This window comes from Bos mutus, chromosome 14 (assembly GCF_027580195.1).
Source record: "Bos mutus isolate GX-2022 chromosome 14, NWIPB_WYAK_1.1, whole genome shotgun sequence".
Lineage (NCBI taxonomy): Eukaryota > Metazoa > Chordata > Mammalia > Artiodactyla > Bovidae > Bos > Bos mutus.
The window spans coordinates 21933540-21961401 of record NC_091630.1 but is presented as its reverse complement, the minus strand read 5'-3'; the positions used below and the strand labels follow the sequence as shown (position 1 = coordinate 21961401).

The 27862-nt window shown below is 36.4% G+C and overlaps 1 protein-coding gene across 2 annotated transcripts in view; it reads left to right on the top strand.

Annotated features, from left to right (window-relative positions):
* Positions 1-27862, top strand: part of LRP12 (LDL receptor related protein 12) — a 90015-nt gene that overhangs the window by 46594 nt on the left and 15559 nt on the right. For both annotated transcript variants that reach the window (XM_005894616.2, XM_005894615.2), the window contains one exon: positions 21989-22124. In XM_005894616.2, the coding sequence (XP_005894678.1) occupies positions 21989-22124 (136 nt within the window). The remainder of the gene's footprint in view (positions 1-21988; positions 22125-27862) is intronic.

Sequence of the window (27862 nt, the reverse complement as noted above, 5' to 3'; positions counted from 1 at the left end):
ATAAGTGCACCTGTAGTATGTTCTTAATGTAGTAAATCCTGTGGTAAATAATGACCACGTTAAGGTTGATCATGAATTTATAAAAAACCTAGTTACAATGTCTGGTGAGAGGTAAATGATTTAATATTTTTCTTTACTTAGTTGCGAGTAATACTAAGTACTTAGTTTTGTTTATTCATATGAATTTTTATGGAAATTAGTAATTTATGATTAATAATATAGCTTGGGTTCTTAGGCCTCAGATAATTTATTTCTATTTCTAGCATTCTGGTCATTTTCATCTTCCTTTTCCTCAAATCTTTGCTAAGAGAAATGTTTTTATCCTTTTGCTGGTTCTTATGCTATAGGAAATGTCACGAGAAAATGGGAGTTAGCAAAAAGTATATATCTAATGGTTGTGTAATGGAAAAGAATGATTGGATAAAGTGTTACTTTTTGTATGCTTGCTTTCTTTAGAATTTTTTACATGATTTCATACATAAATCATGAAATTTTATCATAGAAATTGTAAGTAATTTAATTGTATATAAGAAAGTAGGAAGGCTATTTTAATATTCTTTTTTTAAAATGCCTAAGTTAAATGCCTCCTGTTCTCTTTTGAATGTCTAAGTTTGTAAAATGGCTAATTTATTGTTCATCTCCTGCATAGAATGAAACATTTTTTAGATCAGATTGACTTATACATATTAACTATATTTGATTTTTAATATGTATCTATTTTGAATTTTACTATATAATCTATATGTATTTGAATCAGAATAATTCTAGGTGCACTCACCTATAATGGAAAAGAATCTAGAAAAGAATATATATATATATGTATATATATATATATACACACACATATATACATATATAACTGAATCATTTTGCTGGACACCTGAAACTTAACATCATTAAATCAACTGTACTTCAATTTTTTAAAAAGAATATTTCTAGATGTAATTTGATTATGTCCTCATTGCTCTTAATTACTTCCAAATCATTTTTTGTTTTCTTAAATTCTGTTAATACATTATATAAATTACATTAAATATTTATAAAAATTGGAAAAAGAGCAGAAAGATTACAAAAATCACCCACTAACCTTGTATTCCTAGTAACTAATAATATTATAATTTATTTCATTTGTACTCTGTGTATACCCTTAAAAATAATTGTATTTGCATTTGGATTATAAGTAACTGTGTGTCCTGCCTTTTCTATTTAACATTGTATAGAATACATTTTTTTCATAGTTATTATTTTAATACCTATATAGTAAAGTGTCCATCCTCTGGCTATATTGTAATGTTCTTAAACATACCATTGGGCTTTTCCCCAATGGGTTCTCCCTAGTCTGGATTATGTTGCAAGGAACAATTTAATATATATTTAGCCCTTTTTTAAATTTCTGAGATTATTTCTTTGGCATAGATTTCTAGAATTGGGATTACTCTATCAAAGGTCATAAAGAATTTAATGACTCTGAAAACCTTCTGACAGATTGCTTTCAGAAAGGATTGTACTAATTTACAGAGCTACCCCCAAGAAAGGAGAGCACTTAAACTGCATATAATCATGCTTTTCCTGTTTAACTTGTTTCCTACCTTGTTTCTATTAAAGTCCCAACCTTTTATTTTCCCCAGACTGTTCAGAAATGTAACTGTTTACTTCTTTTCAGATTCATGGCTCAGAGTTTTGACATTGCAAAGAATAAAAGAATGAGATTGGCTTTCTTTAATGGTTAAGCAGAAACTACCCTGAAATTTAAGACTTTCTGGTTGCTAATAGGTGCAGATGTTAGAACAAGTGCTTTCTGAGCTAGAAAGTTTTTATTTATGAAATTTAATAAGTTATTCCCAGTTCACCAATGATACAGCTGCTGAATGTTCCTACCTTATAACATCTGTAGCTAAAAGCTCTCAGGTTAGCCCAGTCTTGAATCTTCTTTATATTTGACTTCAAATCTTTGTCAGGCAAGGCTGATGTTTCAGAAAGCAGAGACAGAGAGTTATCTACTTAGGAAGTTTCTTTCCTAATACGTATTCATATTAATTGAATTACCAGAGTATAGAAAATAGTAGCTGTTACCTGTTATTCTTCCTATGTTCTGTCAGAATTTTTATTTTATTAAAATCATCACCCTTTCTTGTTTTTGTGTTTTTTCATTTTACAGTTCCTATTCTTGTCCTCAATGGCCCAGCATGCTACTGATCCTATAAGTCTTTTAAAACTAATAATTTAGTTGTAGGCCTTTTAAAGTAGGAGATATTTTCCTTTTTTTTTTAACTTTTAAAAAAAATTAAAATGTGGACCATTTTTAAAGTCTGTATTGAATTCGTTACATATTGCTTATGTTCTGATTTTTTGGTTGCGAGGCATTTGGGATCTTAGCTCTCTGACCAGGGGTTGAACCCATGCCCCCTGTCTTGGAAGGTGAAATCTTAATCACTGGACTGCCAGGAAAGTCCCTAGGAGATATTATTTCTAAGTTGCAATAATTTGCTTACAAATTATTGAGCAACATTTTACAATAGCATGAAGCACTGTAGTAAAATAGCTTTAGTTTTATCCAGTTTTAGGTTGAATACTACAATATGGTATATTGAAGTTTCCCTGGAAGAACATCTTGGTTTAGTAATACTTTTATTGTCCTAGAATTTTCAGATCTTACCCAAAAAAAGTCTGAAAGGAAATGAAGCTTAAACTATAATTTTTTTTAATTTTATTTTATTTTTAAACTTTACAGTATTGTATTAGTTTTGCCAAATATCGAAATGAATCCGCCACAGGTATACCCGCGTTCCCCATCCTGAACCCTCCTCCCACCTCCCTCCCTACCCTCCCTCTGGGTCGTCCCAGTGCACCAGCCCCAAGCATCCAGTACCGTGCATTAAACTATAATTATTTGATAGCAGTTCACAGTTGTTTTTTAAATATAGAAAAGTTACACGAATAAAACAACAGGTACAAGTGGTTCTTTGTACCTTTCTTGTTATTTTAATGTTATTTTTAATTATTCAGTTAAATACCTGGACCTCTTGCTAAACTTATGAAAAAGAATTTCACCAGTTCTTTTGAGTAATACAGTATCTTTTATTCATGTTGCAAATGTCAGGGGGAAGGAAAGTTTATGAATTTTATAGTTTTTAGGATTTCAAAATATAAAAACACAACTTTGTGTGAACCCAAGGAACTGTCCTTCGAAGAAAGTGAGTGGAGAATACAAGACAGTATATTAAACAAAAAAAAAAATTAGTTCAGGAAACAACACCACATTAGTTTTTAGGATTTCAAAATATAAAAACAGAACTTAGTATGAACACAAGGAACTGTGCTTCAAATGAAGAAAGTGAGGTGAGTGGAGAATACAAAACAGAGTACATTTCAAAAACAAAAACATACCAGTTTAGTTTAGTTTATAAACAATGACTATACAAACATTGCCTGCCTTCAGAGAGTTTATTTTTGAAACACTTGAGCTTTTGGAGTAGAGCATTCCCTGTTAATTTTAGCAAAGATATAATGGTAGTATTATAATGTTTATATACTTTTATATGTAATATTATATGCTGCATAATTAAATCTACTATAACTTTTTATACAATAATATATTTTATGTGAAGCGTTTACCTAATCATAACATTTCATGTGTTATAAATGTCAAATGTTTACTGAACAATTATGTTTATAGCAAGATTATTATATCTTATAATTGTATGTTCTTAATAAAGTCAACAGCAGAACATTAAATGTAGCAGTACCATAGACAGAACAGGGTGTAATGTGACAGAGTATGCAGTGTGTAGATGGCAGAAGTGATCATCTACTCAAGTGAGCAGGCAGGCCAGCTCTGCTGAAGGTAAAAAACAAGTTGCATTCAAACATTTGACATTTTCTTTTCTACTCCGTTAACTTTGAGAATAATTTTTTTTAAACTTTGACAGTAATTATTCAGTGTGTTGTTCATTAAGTCATGTCTGATTCTTTGTGACCTCTTGGACTGCTGCATTCCAGGCTTCCCTGTCCACTACTCTCTCCCAGAGTTTGCTCAGATTCATGTCCATTGAGTTAGTGTTGCTGTCTAACCATCACATCATTTGGCTCCTTCTCCTTCTGCCTTCAATCTTTCCCAGTATCAGGGTCTTTTCCAGTGAGTCAGCTCTTTGTATCAGGTGGCCAGAGTATTGGAGCTTCAGCATCAGTCCTTCCAATGAATATTCAGGGTTGATTTCCTATAAGATTGACTGATTTGATCTCCTGTGGTCCGAGGAACTCTCAAGAGTCTTCTTCAGCACCACAATTTGAAAGCATCAGTTCTTTGGCTTTCAGCCTTCTTTATTGTCCAACTCTTGCATCCTTACTTGAATACTGGAAAAGCCATAGCTTTGACTATACAAACCTTTGTCAGCAAAGTGATGTCTCTACTTTTTAATAAGCTCTCTAGGTTTGTCATGGCTTTCCTTCCAAAGAGCAAGCCTCTTTTAATTTTATGGGTGCAGTCACCATCCTCAGGGATTTTGGAGACCTGAGATCATGTTAATTATTTGTACTTTTGCTAAGGCATGGATTTGAAGATACTGTGCATCTGTTGTGCAAAAGCCAGTCACTTAGCAGATGAGCAGCATTAATTAACAGACCCATATGGGACTTCCCTGATGGCACAGTGGTAAAGAATCCACTGCCAATAAAAGAGACACAGTTTTGATCCCTGGGTCGGGAAGAGAAAAAAATGGCAACCCACTCCAGTATTCTTGCCTGGGAAATCCATGGACAAAGGAGCCTGGCTGGCTGCAGTTCATGGGGTCGCAAGAGTCGGATATGACTTAGCAACTAAACAACAACAAACAGATTGAAACAAGTTGGGTGATTTAATCTTAAGCTGCAGTGATAGAAATATAATATCCAGAACATAGTCCGTCAAACTCTTTATTCCTCCCTTAAACATAATCTGAATATTAGGTTTATTTCAGGATGTCACCCTTGACAGAGGACACCAAGACTGGAATACTCTCAGAAGATGTGTTATACTAAAAACTGTATCAAGGCTGATAGCAATGACTTATAAAATGGTGAACTTCAAGGCCAGTTTATCTTTGCTCTGGTGCTAATTCCTGCATTTCTTCTATGTTTCCAGCAAGAATCACAGTAAACTTCAAAAATTAGTAGTTTTTCCCATTCTGGAAATACAAATAGTAGCTTGCTTAGCATTTTATATCTAGAGTGCTTAAATTTAGAAAATGTGAGTAACGTATCATTTGTTTTTATACCCTTCCAGGAAAAAATGGCCCTTTTATGGCCTTTTTAAAAAGGTATAAAAGGTTGAATCTTCTGTATTCATTTTATCTTATGCTTTGCCAGCAAAATTCAAAATTATTCTTGCCCTTAGAAATTTTAGGATAAAAATAGTTAGGTAGTTCCATTAAGAGTACTCTGCTGATCTTATATTGTGCTGTAACCCTCTTAGAACTAAGAAGACTGTATTTTTTTTAAAATTTTCCTTCTGTATTTTCCCACATTTTGTACCTATTTTAACTCTTTAAAATGTATTTTACTGCCATGTAACCCCTGATTATTATTTGTTTGTTCTGGACATTGTTGTCACTGTTGTTTAGTCACTAAGTGTTTTGCGATGCCATGGACTACAGTCTCCCAGGCTCCTCTGTCCATGAGATTTCCCAGGCAAGAAGACTGGAGTGGGTTGCCATTCCCTTCAGGGGATCTTCCCAACCCAGGGATCAAACCTGGGTCTCCCATATTGCAGGCAGATTCTTTATCACTGAGTCACCTGGGAAGCCCTGGACAGTAGTGACCTTTAAGAAGCCAAGAAGTTAATGCCTTCAATAGAGCTAAAGACCAAGTGAATATTTTGGTCCTTGAAAAAATCATTAAGAATTACAGGAATAAGTTTATTGCTGTATCCATTCTTAAGTATCTGCTCTAATGTAGAGGAATGAATATCCAGTTATTATTCATTCTGGATATAGGATATCCTGGGTATAGGAGTTCCTGCTTTCAAAGATATGTGTGATTCCCAAGTCTAAGAGTAATGAGAGAGTATCCTAAGTGTGAGTGATAGATTAATATAAAGTTTTCTGCTTATACTGATTCTTACATTTTAAATAATTAAAAAGCTTTCCCATGTTAGACTACTAAACATTGCTATTAGAGTGCTAGTAATTATTTCCCTAAAGGGAAAAGGTTAATTTGCTGACCTCTCAAAAAAATTAGAATGAAATGCAAAGTAATTCTAAGGGGTACTACTTACATCCAACCTGTCTCCTTCCAGCTCAGTCCATCCTCAGAATGTTGACTCTTCTGAGTTTCGTTACGACAGAGCTCAGGTATTAAAGGAGTCTGGACAACAAAGGTCAAAAAAATCAAGACGCTAAGTGTGAGCAACAAACCCCGTCAAGTTTTAGAAGTGGACTTTCAAACTGAGTTTCTTCCTGACCAGGGTTTCTGTGTTCCCTATTGAGTTGCAAAGCTGAGCTGTGTCCTTCCAGGGGGCATCCTGCCAAAGGGCCATCTTGTGCTTACATGTCATTCATCTTGCAGATTCTGACACTCAATGGGTTACTTGCCCTGTGTTTTCAGCAATCCATGGTCTTCATGCTCGACATGCTTGCTTTCTAAACTCTGCCTATTTGTCCAATATGAAGAATCTATAAGAACACAACCACTTTCCATTAGTTGTCCAGCCTTCTCTGGTTTCCTCTTCTCTACTTCTCTTTCCTTTGAAATACCTCCCTCAGCATTCACTGCCTACCCTTACTGCTTCTATTCTGCCCCATATCCTAATCAGCTTACCTGGAGTTAATGTATATATGTACATACTATTATTAAAAGAACTTCTAGAATCCTATTTAATTCCAAAGAGACTAGGAAGCAGTTTTGTCCTGCCTGCAGTCCCTGTATAGATTTGTAGCCAATAGGAATCAGTCTTTAGAAACTTTAAGTATACCCTCTTTATCTGTGCTATCATAGATTCTGTACCTTTTTCTCCATGTAAATATAGGACCAAGACATATTTTTTTACCAAATGAGACCACTTTTATGTTTATTGAAATTCTGTTGAGGCCTGTTCCCCCCCATCCCCTGGTAATATTTCCAGGTGGCATAGGGAGCTCCCTAGTGGGCAGTAGTGTGTCCTGGCAACCCAAAATTCCACATGCTGCTACTAATGTAATACCTGGTGCAGCAAAATAAATAAATATTTAAAAAGAAAAGAGTGCCACTCTATAGCCTACTACCTGGCCATTTAATTTTTTGTGACTTTAGGAAAATTACTTAATTTCTCTGTACCTCCATTTTATAGTCATTGGTTAAATAGAGCTAATAATACTAAACATTAAATGTGAAAAGACATGAGAAGAAGAAGTACCTGATAGGAGTAACATTATCAGTAGCCAGGGGACCTACAGACCTGACCACACACTCCGCACTCTGAGTATATTCACAGATCTTGAATTTATGAACCATAAGCTTCTGATGAGTGACGAAAATCTCATTTTTAGCACTTTTCACCGTACTGTAACTTTTCAAACTGGTGCCCTTCTTTTAAATTAACAGTGGACCCGTTGGCATTTGGTTTCCAGGCTAAATCATCTAAGTATACACTTTAATTTTCCATGTCTGCCATGTTTTGCACGATTCACTTATTAACCTCAGGATCATTCATAGGTTCATCACACATGACCATTCAACAGTCACCATTTGCTTGTGAATTTTTTTACTTTGGAGATGGTATTTTTTTAAGTTCATTTGTTTCCATTGGAATCAAACCCTTTTTATTTGTATTTTCAACATGTGGAATTGCTTTTGTATTCAACAGCCATAATGAAGTTAATATTTATGGAGCACTCTATGCACTGAAAAAATGAGATGGCCAAATGATAGTGAGCACCATTGACTATAAATACTTTGAAACAGAGTGAGCGTGCTTTTGTTTTATACTGAAACTTGATCAAGTAAAATTTTACAAGTAGAAGAGTTTCTGTACTTGCTTTTTAGCTGATCTCTTTGCTGCACCAGTTTGCCTTCCCACAGGTTGTATACAGCAAGGTAATGTTACACAGTATTTGTATCATATCACTTCTTTTAGCAGTAGCATACCTTGCCTTAGCTAGTATCTATAGAATTGAGTCACTAAATTCTTTTAATTTGGAATGTGCTCTTTATTCTGATTGTTCTCACTTCTGTTCAGTGAAAGAAACCCTTTGTTAACAAACAAACTTGACTTACATAAGGCCCAGAAGTGGGCCTTTGTTTCTGTTTAATAATACCCTATGCCTTATGACACATTGTTTATAAATACACACTATGTCATGTGGGACTATATTGTCTTGTATGCAAGGTCTTCCCGGGTGGCTCAGTGGTAAAGAATCTGCCTGCCAATGCAGGAAAAGTGGGTTCGATCCCTGGGTCGAGAAGATCCCCTGGAGAAGAAAATGGCAGTGTACTCCAGTGTTCTTGCCTGGGAAATCCCATGGACAGAGGAGCCTGGCAGGCTGCAGTTCATGGGGTCTCAAAGAGTTGAACAGGCTGAGCAACTGAACAGAAATACGTCTTGTATGCTCTCATAACTATTTATATGCTTCTTGAATTCAGTTAATAATCATAATTCATTTTTACAAAGCTTCAGTGTCCATGAGAACATTAATTTTCTTCATTTTCTTTTGTGTTTTTCGTATGTATCTCATGTACTTAAGGTGGCCAGTAAGCACAGCTGATTTTTACTTGAATTTCAGCTTTGTAATTTGTTAAAACAAAAGGCACAAAGATTTCATATCACCTTTAGTCACAAAGCGCCAAAACCCCTTGTCAGTTTTGAAAAGAAACCCCATTCTTCATCTGTGGAACAGGAAATTGTACTTTTTCCCTTACAAGTAGAACTGTAAATTTCTTTCCGTGTGTCTTTTTTTCAGGTCTTAAAAACCATAAAATATTTTGAAATCGTCCTCTTCTCTCCCATGTGGCCTCTAAAATAGTGGTTGTTTGCACAGTTTCTATTCTATAAATGGTTACTTTAAAGATAATAGGTATGGTGTACAAATCTAATTTTAAAATCATAGTTACCTGCTTTTTCTGTGGGATTATTGAACTAGTATCAGAATAAGCATGAAGAAGTCTTGAGTGTTTCTCAGTTAGTTTTGCCCTGTTTTCTCAATTCTACAGTGAGATCTTTGTATTTTAAACCTAGAAATTATCAAAATTTTATTAAGAATGCCATCAAAGAATCTCTACCTATTTACTTTTCAGTTAATTCTCCTTCTCTTAATTGAAAACGTATGCAATCAATTAAAAAGTGTATTCTTTAATTTAGCCTTTAATGCCTTTTAACCACTAGCATTGTGATAATGCTATTTTCTTTTTTCATTCCAAATGTACAAATGAAATAGGCTTTAGGGGAACTAATCAGATAACCAGAGGCTTCCTTGGCGGCTCAGACGATAAGAGTCTACCTGTGGTGCAGGACCTGGGTTCAATCCCTGGTGAAGAAAATGGCAACTCACTCCAGTATTCTTGCCTGGAAAATCCCATGAACAGGGGACCCTGGCGGGCTACAGTCCATGGGATCACAAAGAGTTGGACACGAATGAGTGACTAATACTTACTCTAATCACTGCATTCTATGAAGAAGACGCTCTGGGAGTTGAAAGTTGCTAACTTTTTGAATGAACATTTGGAAATCTTAATTTGGGAGCTTCTATTTTGAGTTATGGGAAATCTATCAAAACGAGAGATATATATTATCATCACCCAAAATACTTGAATACTTGTTTATATCTGAAGATACTGACTAAAGTAAATTAAATAGATTTTTTTAAGGTATTTCTGTTCTGAGAACAAAAACTTGACACTGATTATTCAGTTCAGTTCAGTCTCGTCTGACTCTTTGCGACCCCATGAATCGCAGCAGGCCAGACCTCCCTGTCCATCACCAACTCCCAGAGTTCATTCAGACTCGTGTCTGTCGAGATGGTGATGCCATCCAGCCATCTCATCCTCTGTCGTCCCCTTCTCCTCCTGCCCACAATCCCTCCCAGCATCAGGGTCTTTTCAAATGAGTCAGCTTTACACATTAGGTGGCCAAAGTACTGGAGTTTCAGCTTCAGCATAAGTCCTTCCAATGAACACCCAGGACTGATTTCCTTTAGGATGGACAGGTTGGACCTCCTTACAGTCCAAGGGACTCTCAAGAGTCTTCTCCAGCACCCCAGTTCACAAGCATCAATTCTTCGGCTCTCAGCTTTCTTCACATCCAGTCTCACATCCATACATGACCACTGGAAAAACCATAGCCTTGACTAGACAGACCTTTGTTGGCAAAGTAATGTCTCTGCTTTTGAGTATACTATTTAGGTTGGTCATAACTTTCCTTCCAAGGAGCAAGCGTCTTTTAATTTCGTAGCTGCAATCACCATATGCAGTGATTTTGGAGCCCCCAAAAATAAAGTCTCTCACTGTTTCCACTGTTTCCCCATCTATTTGCCATGAAGTGATGGGACCAGATGCCATGATCTTAGCTTTCTGAATGTTGAACTTTAAGCCAACTTTTTCACTCTCCTCTTTCACTTTCATCAAGAGGCTTTTGAGTTCCTCTTCACTTTCTGCCATAAGGGTGGTATCATCTGCATATCTGAGGTTATTGATATTTCTCCTGGCAATCTTGATTCCAGCTTGTGTTTCTTCTAGCCCGGCGTTTCTCATAATGTACTCTGGATATAAGTTAAATAAGCAGGGTGACAGTATACAGCCTTGACGTACTCCTTTTCCTATTTGGAACCAGTCTGTTGTTCCATGTCCAGTTCTAACTGTTGCTTCCTGACCTGCATACAGATTTCTCAAGAGGCAGGTCAGGTGGTCTGGTATTCCCATCTCTTTCAGAATTTCCCACAGTTTATTGTGATCTGCACAGTCAAAGGCTTTGGCATAGTCAATAAAGCAGAAATAGATGTTTTTCTGGAATTCTCTTGCTTTTTCTATGATCCAACGGATGTTGGCAGTTTGATCGCTGGTTCCTCTGCCTTTTCTAAAACCAGCTTGAACATCTGGAAGTTCACGGTTCACTTACTGCTGAAGCCTGGCTTGGAGAATTTTCAGCATTACTTTACTAGCATGTGAGATGAGTGCAATTGTGCGGTAGTTTGAGCATTCTCTGGCATTACCTTTCTTTGGGATTGGAATGAAAACTGATGTTTTCCAGTCCCGTGGCCACTGCTGAGTTTTCCAAATTTGCTGGCATATTGAGTGCAGCACTTTCACAGCATCATCTTTCAGGATTTGAAACAGCTCAACTGGAATACCATCACCTCCACTAGCTTTGTACATAGTGATACTTTCTAAGGCCCACTTGACTTCACATTCCAGGATGTCTGGCTCTAGGTCAGTGATCACACCATCGTGATTATCTGGGTCATGAAGATTTTTTTTGTACAGTTCTTCTGTGTATTCTTGCCACCTCTTCTTAATATCTTCTGCTTCTGTTAGGTCCATACCATTTCTGTCCTTTATCAAGCCCATCTTTGCATGAAATGTTCCCTTGGTATCTCTGATTTTCTTGAAGAGATCTCTAATCTTTCCCATTCTGTTGTTTGCCTCTACTTCTTTGCATTGATTGCTGAGGAAGGCTTTCTTATCTCTCCTTGCTATTCTTTGGAACTCTGCATTCAGATGCTTATATCTTTCCTTTCCTCCTTTGCTTTTCGCTTCTCTTCTTTTCACAGCTATTTGTAAGGCCTCCTCAGACAGTCATATCACTTTTTTGCATTTCTTTTCCATGGGGATGGTCTTAATCCCTGTCTCCTGTACAATGTCACAAACCTCAGTCCATAGTTCATCAGGCACTCTGTCTATCAGATCTAGTCTCTTAAATCTATTTCTCACTTCCACTGTATAATCATAAGGGATTTGATTTAGGTCATACCTGAATGGTCTGGCGTTTTCCCTACTTTCTTCAATTTAAGTCTGAATTTGGCAGTAAGGAGTTCATGATCTGAGCCACAGTCAGCTCCTGGTCTTGTTTTTGCTGACTGTATAGAGCTTCTCCATCTTTGGCTGCAAAGAATATAATCAATCTGATATCGGTGTTGACCATCTGGTGATGTCCATGTGTAGTCTTCTCTTGTGTTGTTGGAAGAGGGTGTTTGTTATGACCAGTGCGTTCTCTTGGCAAAACTCTATTAGCCTTTGCCCTGCTTCATTCTGTACTCCAAGGCCAAATTTGCCTGTTACTCCAGGTGTTTCTTGACTTCCTACTTTTGCATTCCAGTCCCCTATAATGAAAAGGACATCTTTTTTGGGTGTTAGTTCTAAAACATCTTGTAGTTCTTCATAGAACCGTTCAACTTCAGCTTCTTCAACGTTACTGGTTGGGGCATAGGCTTGGAGTACCGTGATGTTGAATGGTTTGCCTTGGAAACAAACAGAGATCGTTGTGTCGTTTTTGAGATTGCATCCAGGTAGTGCATTTTGGACTCTTCTGTTGTATTAAGAGATATATTAAGAAAGCAAAATGAACAAAGGCTAAAATATAGTCATTCTTGGCCCAAATGCCATGTGTTGCTGGAAAATCTCATATTCTGTAAAACTGAACACTAAACTAACAGGGCTTATGAGAAAGGTAGTTTTGGTACAGATTGCTTACAACTACATAACTCTGTAAGTACAGCCCTAACAAATAAAATGTTGCTCCAAATGCCAGGACAAATATCTCCTGACAGTTACACCTAGACTCGGTCCATACTTTGCAGCCACATACTCTGAAGTTCAGACTTCCTCGTTGAAGATACGTGCTTCTTCTAATGGAGACCAGTTTAATCAAAACTAAAAACATAATTCAGAGATACCCTTCATCAATTAAGGTGTTCTGTTTTATTTTGATAGTGGGGAAAGGTGTTCACATCTCCATCTATACTTGCTGCCTCCCAAGATGTCTTGATACAGAGGAAAGTCTAGCAGTTCTTTTTTTTTAATTTTAATTGAAGGCTAATTACTTTACAATATTGTATTGGTTTTGCCATACATCAACATGACTCTGCCACGGGTGTACATGTGTTCCCCATCCTGAACCCCCCTCCCACTTCCCTCCCCATACCATCCCTCTGGGTCATCCCAGTGCACCAGCCCCAAGCATCCTGTATCCTGCATCGAACCTAGACTGGTGATTCGTTTCTTATATGATATTATACATGTTTCAGTGCCATTCTCCCAAATCATCCCACCTTTCCCTCTGCCACAGAGTCTAAAAGACTGTTCTATACATTTGTGTCTTTTTTGCTGTCTCGCATACAGGGTTATCGTTACCATCTTTCTAAATTGCATATATATGCGTTAGTATACTGTATTGGTGTTTTTCTTTCTGGCTTACTTCACTCTGTATAGCAGTTCTTTAAAACAGTAAAAGTAAGCACTTCTTGCAATAAAAGAAGTTACTTGCTAGGGGTTTTCTCCTGCTCCTGGTTACTTGACATCATTCACATGCTGGGAATAAGATCTTTCACAACTTTGCATTATACTGATGAGATTTCTCTGTTTGCCAGTTATATATATACTAACTCTATTGAAGAAATAATCAGATATTAGCTAAAATAACTGTGTAAGCAATAGAGATGATATGGGTATAAAAAATGGAAGTAAAAGAAGATTAGGTTTGGTACATTGTAGATTGGAGTATAGTCAAAAATCTAGAAAGACGTTTAAACTAGCAGAACTGTATACAAATTTTGTTTAAAACAAACAAACAAAAATTCATTCCCTAAAGCAACATTTTGTGAGTGTATATCCCAACTCATGTCAGATACCCAGTTAGTTATGGCATAATTTTACATTCTTTCCAGAACATGGTAGTGCCCAGCATACATTAAATGAACAATCACTGCCCTCTTTCACATTTAGCCTGGCCACTGCCTTAATAATCATCTCAGTATGACATTCCAGGCATTACTGCCAACCAGTCTGCTTTGGTCTATCATGTGATGTTATGTATCAGCAGGTTGCTGTAATCCAAACAGTGGGCTAATCTCCTTACCAAAATAGTTGTATTTATTTCTTGCAGCACTGTTATGTGGTAGGTAGTGTTTTAATCCCCATTTACAAGTGAGGAAGTAGATGCTAAAGTACTATCAAATTGATTGTGATAGTAAGTCACCTCAAATCTTATATGTAAAAGGGTAAAATATAAAATGAACAATAGTATAAATATAGCAAAATAAGAAAACAATGAGATTACAGTTGATGGTAGATACTTAAACTGACGTGTTATGATAAGTTGGGAATGAGAAGTCATTATAAGATACTGAAAAATAATGGAAAAGTAGAAGACTCTGAAAGCCAGTTGGAAGATTGGGACAGACATATAGGAGACAGAGTAGGCCTTTTAAGAGGTGATGAAGGCAGCCTCAGGTTGTGACTTTGAGATTTCTAGTTTTAGTTGCTGTGAGTTTTATTTCCTACACTTAAGAAGTCAGTGAGATTGCCTGTGATATTCTTAAAGTAAGTCTACTTTTTACTTGAATTAGGTGAAATGACTATTGTTTTTCCCAAATATCTACGATATCTATGATAATAACAATTCAGAATTTAAAATCAAGAGAAGGATTTGAGAAACGCACAGTTCTGATGATATTGAATTTGTGATGTCCAGTGGACCTTTGATTATGCAGAGTCTCTGGGTTAGAGATTTTTTAACTTGTCAACTGTAGATCGTAGGTGGAGATGTAGGCATGAATGAGATCTCCCATAGAGAGAGAGAAGAGCATAAAACTTTGGAATGAACCATGACATCAGTATATCAGGAGCTGGCTGAGGAAGAAGGATCCAGTCTGAGAACAGTCCCAGAAGAGTCTGAATTAGGAGAACTAAAAGAGTGATGTCAGCAAAGTCAAGGTAGTACGGGACCAAGAGGAAAAAGATCACTGTCAGGTGGCCTGAAGAAATCAGGCACCATGGAGAGTGAGGGGACATTTGATTCGGTGGTGGCCTTTGCTTGCTAACACAGTTTTGATGGGGTTAAGGTAAGAATATGAAAATGTGATCTCAGTGGGTCAAAAAGACAGTGCAAAGTGATGCAGCAAAAAAATTTACCAATGCATCCTGATAAGTATCAGAAATATAGTAGAAATATGTTATGATGATGAAAGAGGGGCATGATTTAGGGCTGAAATAGGCCTTAGAGATTATTCAAATAGCAACTGCTTATTTTAACACATGAGGAAACCAAGTCTTTAAAAGGTTTAGTCGTTTATACCATGGCAGAGCCCATAGTGGCAGATAGAACGGATGGCACCTTAGTCTTCTGATTCCAAACCTACCGGTATATATAGGCAAACTCTAAGCTCAAAAGGGAGGGGGATTTTCTTTTGATTTCTAATGTTTGTCGTATTCTTTGAGCATTTAAATGTGTTCTTCCTCATACATAGAAAGGGATAAATTGTGATTGTGCTAGAGTATATTAATCTGCATGTCCAGTGTATTATATGTATAAAGATGTTGGTAAAAAGCCACTGGCTGAATCTAAAACAAAATGCCAGACTCAGTCATGTTGCAAAATTTAATCAAAATATATATTCATAGCCAATTAAGAGAGAAAATTTAATTTGTGATCAGGTAGAAATATTAAATAATGTTATAGAAGTATTAAGTGAATTAGAATGTTAAATACTGAATATTAAAATAACTGCTCTTATTTATGAATGTTGTGTCTATCCTTTGTCAGTTGTATGAAAATAAAATATTCACAACAGTATTTTTGATCATCCATGCCAGATCATAATTTCTTTAGTTTTTGGTATAAGAGCACCACCTATGGGTTTCTCAGGTATTTGAGGGAAAACTTTTTAAGCGTAATCTAATAAAACAAAAATGTAATAAAATTCTTTCCTGTTTTGCTCTATAACTAGTCTCTCCAGCTCAGTTTATTTAAAGGTTAGGAGTTATTTGCTTTATCATAGGTTATTCCCACCTGGTTTTTGGATGTGTCCCAGAACTGTTAGATCAGCTGATAAGTATTTGAGTACTTACATGCCATTACAGTGTTAGTTTAACGTAAAATTGTATTATTCTCTTTAACGTAAATGAATCTTTTCATAAAAATGAACAGTTTACAGTATCCTGGGGGAGACATGATAATAGTTTTTGCTAGTTTATTTGTATGTTTGTATCTTCATGAACTTAAGAATTTCTTCAATATACTGCTACAAAATGCTTTGGCAAGAGAGTGAAGAAAGGAAAAAGGGCTTATAAATGACTTAGAGCATCTTTTCATTAATTGCTGAGATGATAACTCATTAGAACAAGGATGGAAACAAAATTCTGGCACTTCAGTATTCAGTCAGTTCAGTTCAGTTGCTCAGTCGTGTCCAACTCTTTGTGACCCCATGGACTGCAGCACGCCAGTCTTTGCTGTCCATCACCAACTCCCAGAACTTGCTCAAACTCAACGTCCATTGAATTGGTGATTCCATTCCAACCATATCTCATTCTCTGTAGTCCCCTTCTCCTACCGCCTTCAATCTTACCCAGCATCAGGGTCTTTTCCAAGGAGTCACTTCTTCACATCAAGTGGCCAAAGTATCGGAGTTTCAGCATCAGTCCTTCCAATGAATATTTTGGACTGATTTCCTTTAGGATGGACTGGTTGGATCTCCTTGCAGTCCAAGGGACTCTCAAGAGTCCTGTCCAACACCACAGTTAAAAAGCATCAATTCTTGGGTGCTCAGCTTTCTTTATAGTCCAACTCTCACAATCCATTCATGACTACTGGAAAAACCATAACTTTGACTAGACGGACCTTTGTTGGCAAAGTAATATCTCTGCTTTTTAATGTGCCGTCTAGGTTGGTCATAACTTTCCTTCCAAGGAGTAAGCATCTTTTAATTTCATGGCTGCAGTCATCATCTGTGGTGATTTGGGAGCCCCCAAAAATAAAGTCTGTCACTGTTTCCATTTTTTCCCCATCTGTTTGCCATGAAGTGATTGGACCAGATGCCATGATCTTAGTTTTCTGAATATTGAGTTTAAAGCCTGCTTTTTCACTCTCTTCTTTCACTTTCATCAAGAGGCTCTTTAGTTCTTCTTCACTTTCTGTCATTAGGGTGGTGTCATCTGCACGTCTGAGGTTATTGATATTTCTCCAGGCAAACTTGATTCCAGCTTGTGCTTCCTCCAGCCCAGCATTTCTCATGATGTACTCTGCATATAAGTTAAATAAGCAGGGTCACAATACACAGCCTTGACATACTCCTTTTCCTATTTGGAACCAGTCTGTTGTTCCATGGCCAGTTCTAACTGTTGCTTCTTGACCTGCACACAGATTTCTCAAGAGACAGGCAGGTGGTCTGGTATTGCCATCTCTTTCAGAATTTTCCACAGTTTATTGTGATCCACACAGTCAAAGGCTTTGGCATAGTCAATAAAGCCGAAGTAGATGTTTTTCTGGAACTCTCTTTCTTTTTTGATGATCCAGGGATGTTGGCAGTTTGATCTCTGGTTCCTCTGGCTTTTCTAAAACCACCTTGAACATCTGGAAGTTCACGGTTCCCATACTGTTGAAGCCTGGCTTGGAGAATTTTCAGCATTACTTTGCTTGCGTGTGAGATGAGTGCAGTTGTGCAGTAGTTTGAACATTCTTTGGCATTGCCTTCTTTGGATTGGAATGAAAACTGACCTTTTCCAGTCCTGTGGCCACTGCTGAGTTTTCCAAATTTGCTGGCATATTGAGTGCAGCATTTTCACAGCATCATCTTTGAGGATTTGAAATAGCTCAACTGGAATTGCATCACCTCCACTAGCTTTGTTCGCAGTGATGCTTCCTAAAGCCCACTTGACTTCACATTCAAGGATGTCTGGCTCTAGATGAGTGATCACACCAACATGATTATCTAGGTCATGAAGATCTTTTCTGTATAGTTCTGACTATTCTTACCACCTCTTAATAGCTTCTGCTTCTGTTAGGTCCATACCATTTCTGTCGTTTATTGTGCCCATCTTTGCATTAAATGTTCCCTTCAGTTCAGTTCAGTTCAGTCGCTCAGTCATGTCCGACTCTTTGCAACCCCATGAATTGCAGCACACCAGGCCTCCCTGTCCATCACCAACTCCCGGAGTTCACTCAAACTCACATCCATCGAGTCGGTGATGCCATCCAGCCATCTCATCCTCTGTCGTCCCCTTCTCCTCCTGCCCCCAATCCCTCCCAGCATCAGAGTCTTTTCCAGTGAGTCAACTCTTCGCATGAGGTGGCTAAAGTACTGGAGTTTCAGCTTTAGCATCAGTCCTTCCAAAGAAATCCCAGGGCTGATCTCTTTTAGAATGGACTGGTTGGATCTCCTTGCAGTCCAAGGGACTCTCAAGAGTCTTCTCTAGCACCACAGTTCAAAAGCATCAATTCTTTGGCACTCAGCTCTCTTCACAGTCCAACTCTCATATCCATACATGACTACTGGAAAAACCATAGCCTTGACTAGACGAACCTTTGTTGGCAAAGTAATGTCTCTGCTTGGTATCTTTAATTTTCTTAAAGAGATCAGTAGTCTTTTCCATTCTGTTGTTTTTCTCTGTTTCACTGCACTGATCACTGAGGAAGACTTTCTTGTCTTTCCTCACTATTCTTTGGAACTCTGCATTCAAATGGGTATACCTTTCCTTTTTGCCTTTGCCTTTCACTTCTCTTCTTTTCTCAGCTGTTTGTAAGGCCTCCTCAGACAACCATTTTGCCTTTTTGCATTTCTTTTTCTTGGGGATGATCTTGATCATTGCCTCCTATACAGTGTCACAAACCTCTGTCCATAGTTCTTCAGGCACTCTATCAAATCTAATCCTTTAAATCTATTTCTCACTTCCAGTGTATAATCATAAGGGATTTGATTTAGGTCATACCTGAATGGTCTAGTGGTTTTCCCTGCTGCTGCTGCTAAGTCACTTCAGTCGTGTCCGACTCTGTGTGACCCCATAGGCGACAGCCCACCAGGCTCCTCCATCCCTGGGATTCTCCAGGCAAGAATACTGGAGGGGGTTGCCATTTCCTCCTCCAATGCATGAAAGTGAAAAGTGAAAGTGAAGTCACTCAGTCGTGTCCGACTCAGAGCGACCCCAGGGACCTGCAGCCTACCAGGCTCCTCCGTCCATGGGATTTTCCAGGCAAGAGTACTGGAGTGGGGTGCCATTCAATTTAGTCTGAATTTGGCAATAAAGAGTTCATGATCTGAGCCAGAATCAGCTCCCAGTTTTGTTTTTGCCGGCTGTGTAGAGCTTCTCCATCTTTGGCTGCAAAGAATATAATCAGTCTGATTTTGGTATTGACCATCTTGTGATGTCCATGTTTAGAATCTTCTCTTGTTGTTGGAAGGTGTTTGCTATGACCCGTGTGTTCTCTTGGCAAAACTCTGTTATAGCCTTTGCCCCGCTTCATTTTGTATTCCAAGGCCAAATTTGCCTGTTACTCCAGATATCTCTTGACTTCTTGATTTTGCATTCTAGTCTCCTGTAATGAAAAGGACATCTTTTTTGGGTGTTAGTTCTAGAAGGTCTTGTAGGTCTTCATAGAACCGTTCAGCTTCTTCAGCATTACTGGTTGGGGAATAGACTTGGATTACTGTGATATTGAATGGTTTGCCTTGCTTTATTAATACTTCAGTGTTAATAAGCCCCAAATAGAATCGCATTTGGATAAACACAGTCTTTTTGTAAAATACCAAAGTATTTTTTTGGTAAGGGGAAAGCAAAAACAAGTGGAAACTTTGTGTGTGGGCAATAAGATGTATGCTAGATTATTATATATATATTATTATGTATATATTAATTAATATATATATAATATATCAATGTATTGTATACCTGTATTTTCATGCCATGAATCTCTGTGTTCGAAAAGTGATTAAAAACAAGATCCCTTTGGCAGTATACCCTAATTTCAAACTAGATGCATTTTAGGCATGAACCTGCAGAGGTTTAAAACCTTGATTGCATGTTTTCTGCAGGGAATGGCTAATTCTATTGAAATAAGTATTGACTCTCTGAGCAATATAGTTTGCCATATGTTGACCATTATGGATAAAAACTTTGTAAAATTACTCCTTAGCAAGCATACTTAACCTAAATTGAACAGACCATAACCTCTATTACATAGACACACCAAAAAAAATGGTCATTTTGGCAGCTACTTTCCCAATTGTAATTTGCTCCTTTTTATCTGCTCTTACTTTAAAAATTAGATAGTCTGGTCTGTCAGAGTTGTATCAAATAAGAGATTCCAAGATTTTAAATTTTACTGAAGGTTTAAACATTGATTGCATTTTTCTTTTTTTTAGCCTGTGACTCTTGAGGGAGACTAAATTCTGGGATTATTAGCTGAATTCTGGATTGTTAAAATGTGAACTGTGAGCGTTCAAGATAATGAAGGGAGAATCAGTTCAGTTCAGTCGCTCAGTCGTGTCCAATACTTTGCAACCCCGTAGACTGCAGCACGTCAGGCTTCCCTTGTCCATCATCGACTCCTGGAGCTTGCTCAAACTCATGTCCCTCACGTCAGTGATGCCATCCAACCATCTCATCCTCTGTCGTCCCCTTCTCTCCTGCCTTCAATCTTTCCCAGCATCAGGGTCTTTTCCAGGGAGTCAGTTCTTCACATCATGTGGCCAAAGTATTGGAGTTTCAACTTCAGCATCAGTCCTTCCAATGAATATTTGACTGATTTCCTTTAGGATAGACTGGTTGGATATCCTTGCAGTCCAAGGGACTCTCAAGAGTCTTCTCCAACACCATAGTTCAAAAGCATCAATTCTTAGGTGCTCAGCTTTCTTTATAGTCCAACTCTCACAATCCATACATGGCTACTGGAAAAACCATAGCTTTGACTAGACGGACCTTTGTTGTCAAAGTAATGTCTCTGCTTTTTAATATGCTATCTAGGTTGGTCAAAACTTTTCTTCCCAGGAGGAAGCATCTTTCAATTTCACAGCTGCAGTCACCATCTGCAGTGATTTTGGAGCCCCCCAAAATAAAATCTATCACTGTTTCCATTGTTTCCCCATCTATTTGCCATGAAGTGATGGAACTTGATGCCATGATCTTCGTTTTCTGAATGTTGAGTTTTAAGCCAACTTTTTCACTCTCCTCTTTCACTTTCATCAAGAGGCTCTTTAGTTCTTCGTTTTCTTACGTAAGTGTGGTGTCATCTGCCTATCTGTGGTTATTGATATTTCTCCCAGCAATCTTGATTCCAGCTTGTTTTTCATCCAGCCCGGCATTTTGTATGATGTACTCTGTATATAAGTTAAATAAGCAGGGTGACAGTATCATGCAGGCAAAGTGCTGGTAGTAGTTTGAATTTATTCTCCGTTTCTTCTAAGATATTTAGATATCTAACCACATAATGATAACTTTAATCACTGACTATTTCAAGCCTTTATTTTTAAAATAATTTAGGAATCATTTATGACTTTGTAATAAAGTTTGGAAGTATTCCTGGAATGAATTAAAGAACTACTTTGAAGTAATGTTTTGCTGCTTTTATCTAATCATCTACCCACTTTAACAACTCAGCATCTTACTGTTGTGTTTATATGTGCTTTCCTTTAATTATTTTGTTCAGAAGACTATATTTATATGATTTTTTTAAGTATCCAAAAAGTAGTTCAGTAAAGCTGATTTTTAGGTAGTTATAATAAATTTAAAAGGTGAATCTTGGGAAAAAGATAGATGGATGGATGTACCAGTTGATCTCCATGGCTAAAGCTAGCAGTCTTGACTCTTAAATTGTGTGCAGAGATCCAAATTGAAAAGTTCCACACCTCCGCAAGACTTTATACTTGATTAGGATAAGATAATTTGACTAAAAGGAAAGAAAACAATCTAATTAGAATAATGAAAGTTTTTAAGGTTGGCCATACCGTATTTATTGTATATGATTTGACATCTGATATGTTTCTTTTTAATAAATACTAATTTACTTAATGCTTTATTTAAAATACAACAGTTTTCTAAGATTGCTTTGATTATCTTCCAGCCTGTGGAGAAACTCCAGAACAGATTCGAGCACCGAGTGGAATAATCACGAGCCCAGGCTGGCCTTCTGAATATCCTGCCAGAATCAACTGTAGCTGGTTCATAAGGGCAAACCCAGGGGAAATCATTACTATAAGGTAATTTTGATACCTCCTTGTATTATTGTTTGATGTTTTATTACAAAATATAAATCCGCTTTCCAAATATCATCACTTAACATGCAGTATAAAAAGATGATTTTTAGAAAATAAATTGTATTTATCATTACCGTCTTGAGGGGAAGAATAATGGCCCATTCTTCCCCTTCTATTAGGGCATGTGTTTTGAATATTTTCTAATGGTGATAATGAATTTGTGCTGAGCCATCCATATTCTTCTAGGCAATTTTTTAACAAAAGCTACATATCTGCAGAATAGTTTATTAGAATCAAGAATATAATCTTTGGCAATGAGACAAATAAACAGACTTACTATAATTCACTTGGATATCTAGCCCATAATCTTGGTCTTGAAAGTAGAGTCCTCTACCTTAATGAATTAAAACATAGTTGTAGGCTATGCCTCTGTATATGTTATGTGTGTATAAAACTTGACGTAAGCTAATGATGGATAAATACTGTGTCTAGAAAAAGCTCATTTTTCATAACAGTGAGACAATAGATCATTTGTTAAGAATACAAAATGAAATATAATCCTAGGGAAAATAACCGTAAATTCTAAATCCTAAGAATAAATAAGATATAAATAAGGAAGATTAAGAGTATTTTAAAGACATTTAAAATTGTAGAGAAAAACTGTGGGAATAAGATACTAAGGAGGAAATACCCAGTAGAACCAGTTATTGCTTGCTTAAGGAAATTATATTGGGGTTATTAGAGGAAAAAATTTGCCTGAAAGGGAGAAAAAAGTGCACCTAAACAGAGAACTATAACACAATTAAGAATGCCGTTTCGATCACAGAAGTATTACAAAGGCATCTTTGACAGTCTTTCATTATTTACATTTTTATGGATGATAATCATGGAACATTAGATTTAAAAGAGACCTCGTAGAACATAGACACATATCCCTTCATTTTTACATTTTCAAAAAAGTGGGATTCTAAATTAAGCCTATGTTTGAACGTTTCCGTCTTCCTTTTTTATATTTATTAACTCATGAGGACCAGTCACGTGAGGAACACAGTTGTTGTCTGTCCCCTTTTTTCTGTGGAAGCCATAAAACAGCAACATATGGTATGTTTTCCTTTGGTTCCTCTCTGCCCTGAGCCATAGCTTCTGGAACACTGAAGCTGAGCATCGGTGGAAGCAGTAACACTCCTCTGTGAGAAATACGATTCCCTTGCCTGATACATGGGTGGGATGTGCCATGAAAGTTACCCTTCTGCAACTGTACCAACATTGGAATCTGAACAATATGTCTGTTTTCTGCTACTTACAGTATGACTTAAGTACAAATGTGTTTCCAAAGTAACATTTTACCATAGGGGTTCCAAATATTTTTTAAACATGAAACTAGCATTTTTAGAGATTTTTCTTCTTTTAACCTAAAATTTCAACCGCAAATTAAATTTGCAGCCTACCAGCTCAGTTCTGTAAAACTTGGCAATTCTTGCCAGCACAGAGGAGATGACATGGAGTACTGCCATCTGGTTCTGATCATGTGTTGGATCCTTGAGATGTCACAAAGCTACACTAAAAATCAAGCACAGTATTGAAATGCAGAGTATTAGAGGTGAGCCCAACACACCTAAAGGAAGATTTCCTAAATTCTGAACTGAGTTAACAAATTTGCATTTACACAGCCAGTCTCATAAAATAAGAAAGTAATTTTAGTAATTGTCCTAGTTCTTACTGAAACCATTATCATGATAATAACAAACTTTTAAAGATGACATATTGACATAGTATGCAAAGAAAGTCAAGTTTCACTTGTGAATATTGGTGTAATATCTTAAAAAATAGTTCAAAAGAAATTTATACCATGATCAAATGAAGTTCATTTAAACACACAATTTAGTCAGTATTAGGAAACATTAAATTCATTTACCATATTAAGTCAGAGAAAAGGTATATGATTATCTAGACACAGGTTTTAAAACTTTTTGGTAAAATGAAAATCAACATGCATTCCTGAGTTTAAAATAATTAAAATATAGATAAAAGAAACTAAAATTACATGCTATAAACAAATAATACTTAGAACTCTCCTTGTAAAACTGGTTAAACTATTTAACCAGTTTATACGCATTTTTATCCTTTCCCTGGAAATCTGCTAGAATTCACAAAGGCCACCTTATCCTCTGTCTACCTTATCCACAGAGGATTGGATTCTGGTTCCCTGCTTGAAGCCAAGGACTAGGGTCAGGATATTTTGTTTAAGAAAGGAGACTGAAGAAGACTTCTACTAACCACTGCTTGAACTCTCATGGAGCTGAGAGCTTAGAAAGATAGGATGACATACCATAATAAATGAGAATTTAACTAAGTCCCTTACTGATTCTGTGACACGATTGTAATACTGCTCTGAACTGCCACGTTAGGGCTGGTTTTAGAAAGGAGACCTAAACAGAGGAAGTTACAGAGCAGATGCTGTGGGGGAATATAGGGAAAAAAAATTAAAAACAGCACCAAAAATCCTCCTCAGAAGCTTGCAACCCCCAAATTTCTAGAATGTATGAAAAAATTTAATATTAATCAAAACAGCCAACAAAATCTAACTGTTAGTCACTCAATTGTGTCCAACTCTTTGTGACCCTATGGACTATAGCCCGTCAGGCTCCTCTGTCCATGGAATTCTCCAGGCAAGAATACTGGAGTGGGTAGCCATTCCCTTCTCACAGGGATCGAACCTGCATCTCCCGCATTGCCAGCAGATTCTTTGCCATCTCAGCCACCAGGGAGGCAACTTGGAACACAGATTTACTACAGACGTTTTACACTTTAATATACTGGAGTTTTTTTTCCTTAACCTTCTTTATGCCATGAGCACTTTGGTAGTTTGGTGAAACCTATAAATCCATTCCCAGAATATTTTTAAATGTATAGAATAAAACACATAGCATTACAAAAGAAACCAGTTATTCCTGAAACACAGCTATCAGATATTTTTACAAATACATATATGTTTATTAACAATTAGTGAGCAAGCCATGCTTTTAACAGTTACTATAATTTTAAAGTGGTTTTGAGTGTAAGTAGTTACTCTAGATATCTACTAAAACTGAAATGTAATATGAAATTTTCTATGATTTCTACTGGTGACAGTGTGAGAAGCATTATAAAAACTATTCATAGTATGTTTATTTTCTTTTGTTTTAATTTTATTTTATTTTTAAACTTTACAATATTGTATTAGTTTTGCCAAATATCGAAAATGAATCCGCCACAGGTATACCTGTGTTCCCCATCCTGAACCCTCCTCCCTCCCCATACCCTCCCTCTGGGTCGTCCCAGTGCACCAGCCCCAAGCATCCAGTATCGTGCATCGAACCTGGACTGGCGACTCGTTTCATACATGATTTTTTACATGTTTCAATGCCATTCTCCCAAATCTCCCCACCCTCTCCCTCTCCCACAGAGTCCATAAGACTGATCTATACACCAGTGTCTCTTTTGCTGTCTCGTACACAGGGTTATTGTTACCATCTTTCTAAATTCCATATATATGCGTTAGTATACTGTATTGGTGTTTTTCTTTCTGGCTTACTTCACTCTGTATAATAGGTTCCAGTTTCATCCATCTCATTAGAACTGATACAAATGTATTCTTTTTAATGGCTGAGTAATACTCCATTGTGTATATGTACCGCAGCTTTCTTATCCATTCATTATGTTTATTTTCATAAGTAAAGCAATGTTAATGAAATGTTAAATTTCAGTTACAGATGGGTGAAAATAAAATTGTCGATTTTTCTACAGAATTTGAGAATTTGAAAGGGGATTAGAAACACTGAATACTTGTAGTTGGACTTAATTAGACCAAAGCGTCCCTGGTGGCTCAGTGGTAAAGAATCCACCTACCAATGCAGGAGACGTGGGTTTCATCCCTGGATCAGAAAGATCCTCTGGAGAAGGGACTAGCAACCTGTTCCAGTATTCTTGCCTGGGAAATCCCATGGACAGAGAAGCCTGGCAGACTATAGTCCATGGAGTTGTAAAAGAATGGGACATGACATAGCAGCTAAACAACAACAACAAAGACCAAAGCAGAGGGAAAGAAACTTTTTTTAAAAACCTATTAATATAGGAGAATATAGGAAAAGAGGAAAATGAGAAAACCCTATCCCCACCCCAAATAGAATTAAAAAAAAAAAAACAAATCTCACTTAACATTTAGAAGATAGACTATCCAGTCAGGTTTATTGGTTGGTTAACTGGTATGATCCTTCTCTAATGGGCTTTAGGAACATACCTAAAAGAGTACCAATACAGAAAATCTAAATAATGAAGATAGGAAAAGATAAGCTACGAAATACTGATCAGAAGAGAGCTAGTGTAGGAGGGTTAATCAGTTGTAATTGACTTCAAAACAAAATATTAATAACAAATGGAAGATAGAATCATGGTTAGATGTTCTGTACCTAATAACGCAGCCTGAAACCAAGCAAAAGCAAACTGTAGGGAATTACCAAGCAGATAATCTGACCACGTTTTCCTAGTCCACAATTACAGTGGAAGTTTGTAAACATATTTATCTGAATTTAAACAGGAAAACTGTAAGTAAAAATAGAGAAAATTTGATACTGATCCAGTAGACACATATATCACATATGTGTGTGATTTTTATACCTATCTCAGTGGATAGAGAATGCACATTCCTTTTAATGACATGTGCAACATTTATTTAAAAATTGATTATACATTAAATAACAAAGGAATTCTCGATGTATTTCCAGACTACATCATTCAGATTGTGTTCTCTGACCATAACACAGTTATATTGGAAAACAACAATTAAAAAGCCCATATGTTCAGAAACATATTCCTAAATAACAACTGCACCAAAGATGGAAGGCACAGTGGAACTCAAAATATTTTTAAATAGCTGTAATGAAAATATTAGATATTAAAACTGTTGAACTACGTTGAAACAGCAGTTAGTGAAAAATTTACAACTTTAGTGCATTGAATTAAAAATAAATGCATGGAGAGTAAAGTGGAAAATATATTAGCTCAGCATTTTCTCAAGAGTTTAGAATAAAAACTACAGGGTAATCTTTATTTACCAGAAAATAATTAAACAGAAAAAATGAATTAAAATTAAACAGAAAAAAATCTTTATTTATTAGAAGATAATTAAACAGAAAAAAAACCAAAAAACTGGTTTTCTGAAAAACTGAGTAAAATAAACAAAGACAGATCTCAAGGAAAGAGATCTGTATCTTTTTAAAAAGATACAAAAATGTCTATAGTTATAAATACAATAATAGAGATTTTAAGTCACAAAGGAATATCGTGAATGGTTTATATTGATACTTTAATAAATTAGATGAAGTGAATCATTTCTGAAAGTGTGTTACCAAATTGATTCAAGAAGAATTAGAAAACTAACTAATGTAATAGTCATTAAAGAAATTAAATCAACAGTCAAAATAAGATTTTACACCCAGATAATTTTACAGGCAATACCAAATAAATAGAGAAAGAAATTTTCTTAACTTGCTAAAAGGTATCTGTTCAAAAATTTTAAAAATCAAACTTTTAATATTGAAGTTAAACACAAAGGACCAAAACAAGGTTACATACTTTCACTGCTTGTACTTGAACCCTCAGTCAATACCACACTCCAACAAATAGGGATTCGTGATATAAAAAATGAAAAGGAAGACGTAAAACTCTTATTTGCCAGTATTACACTTACCTACAAAGAAAAT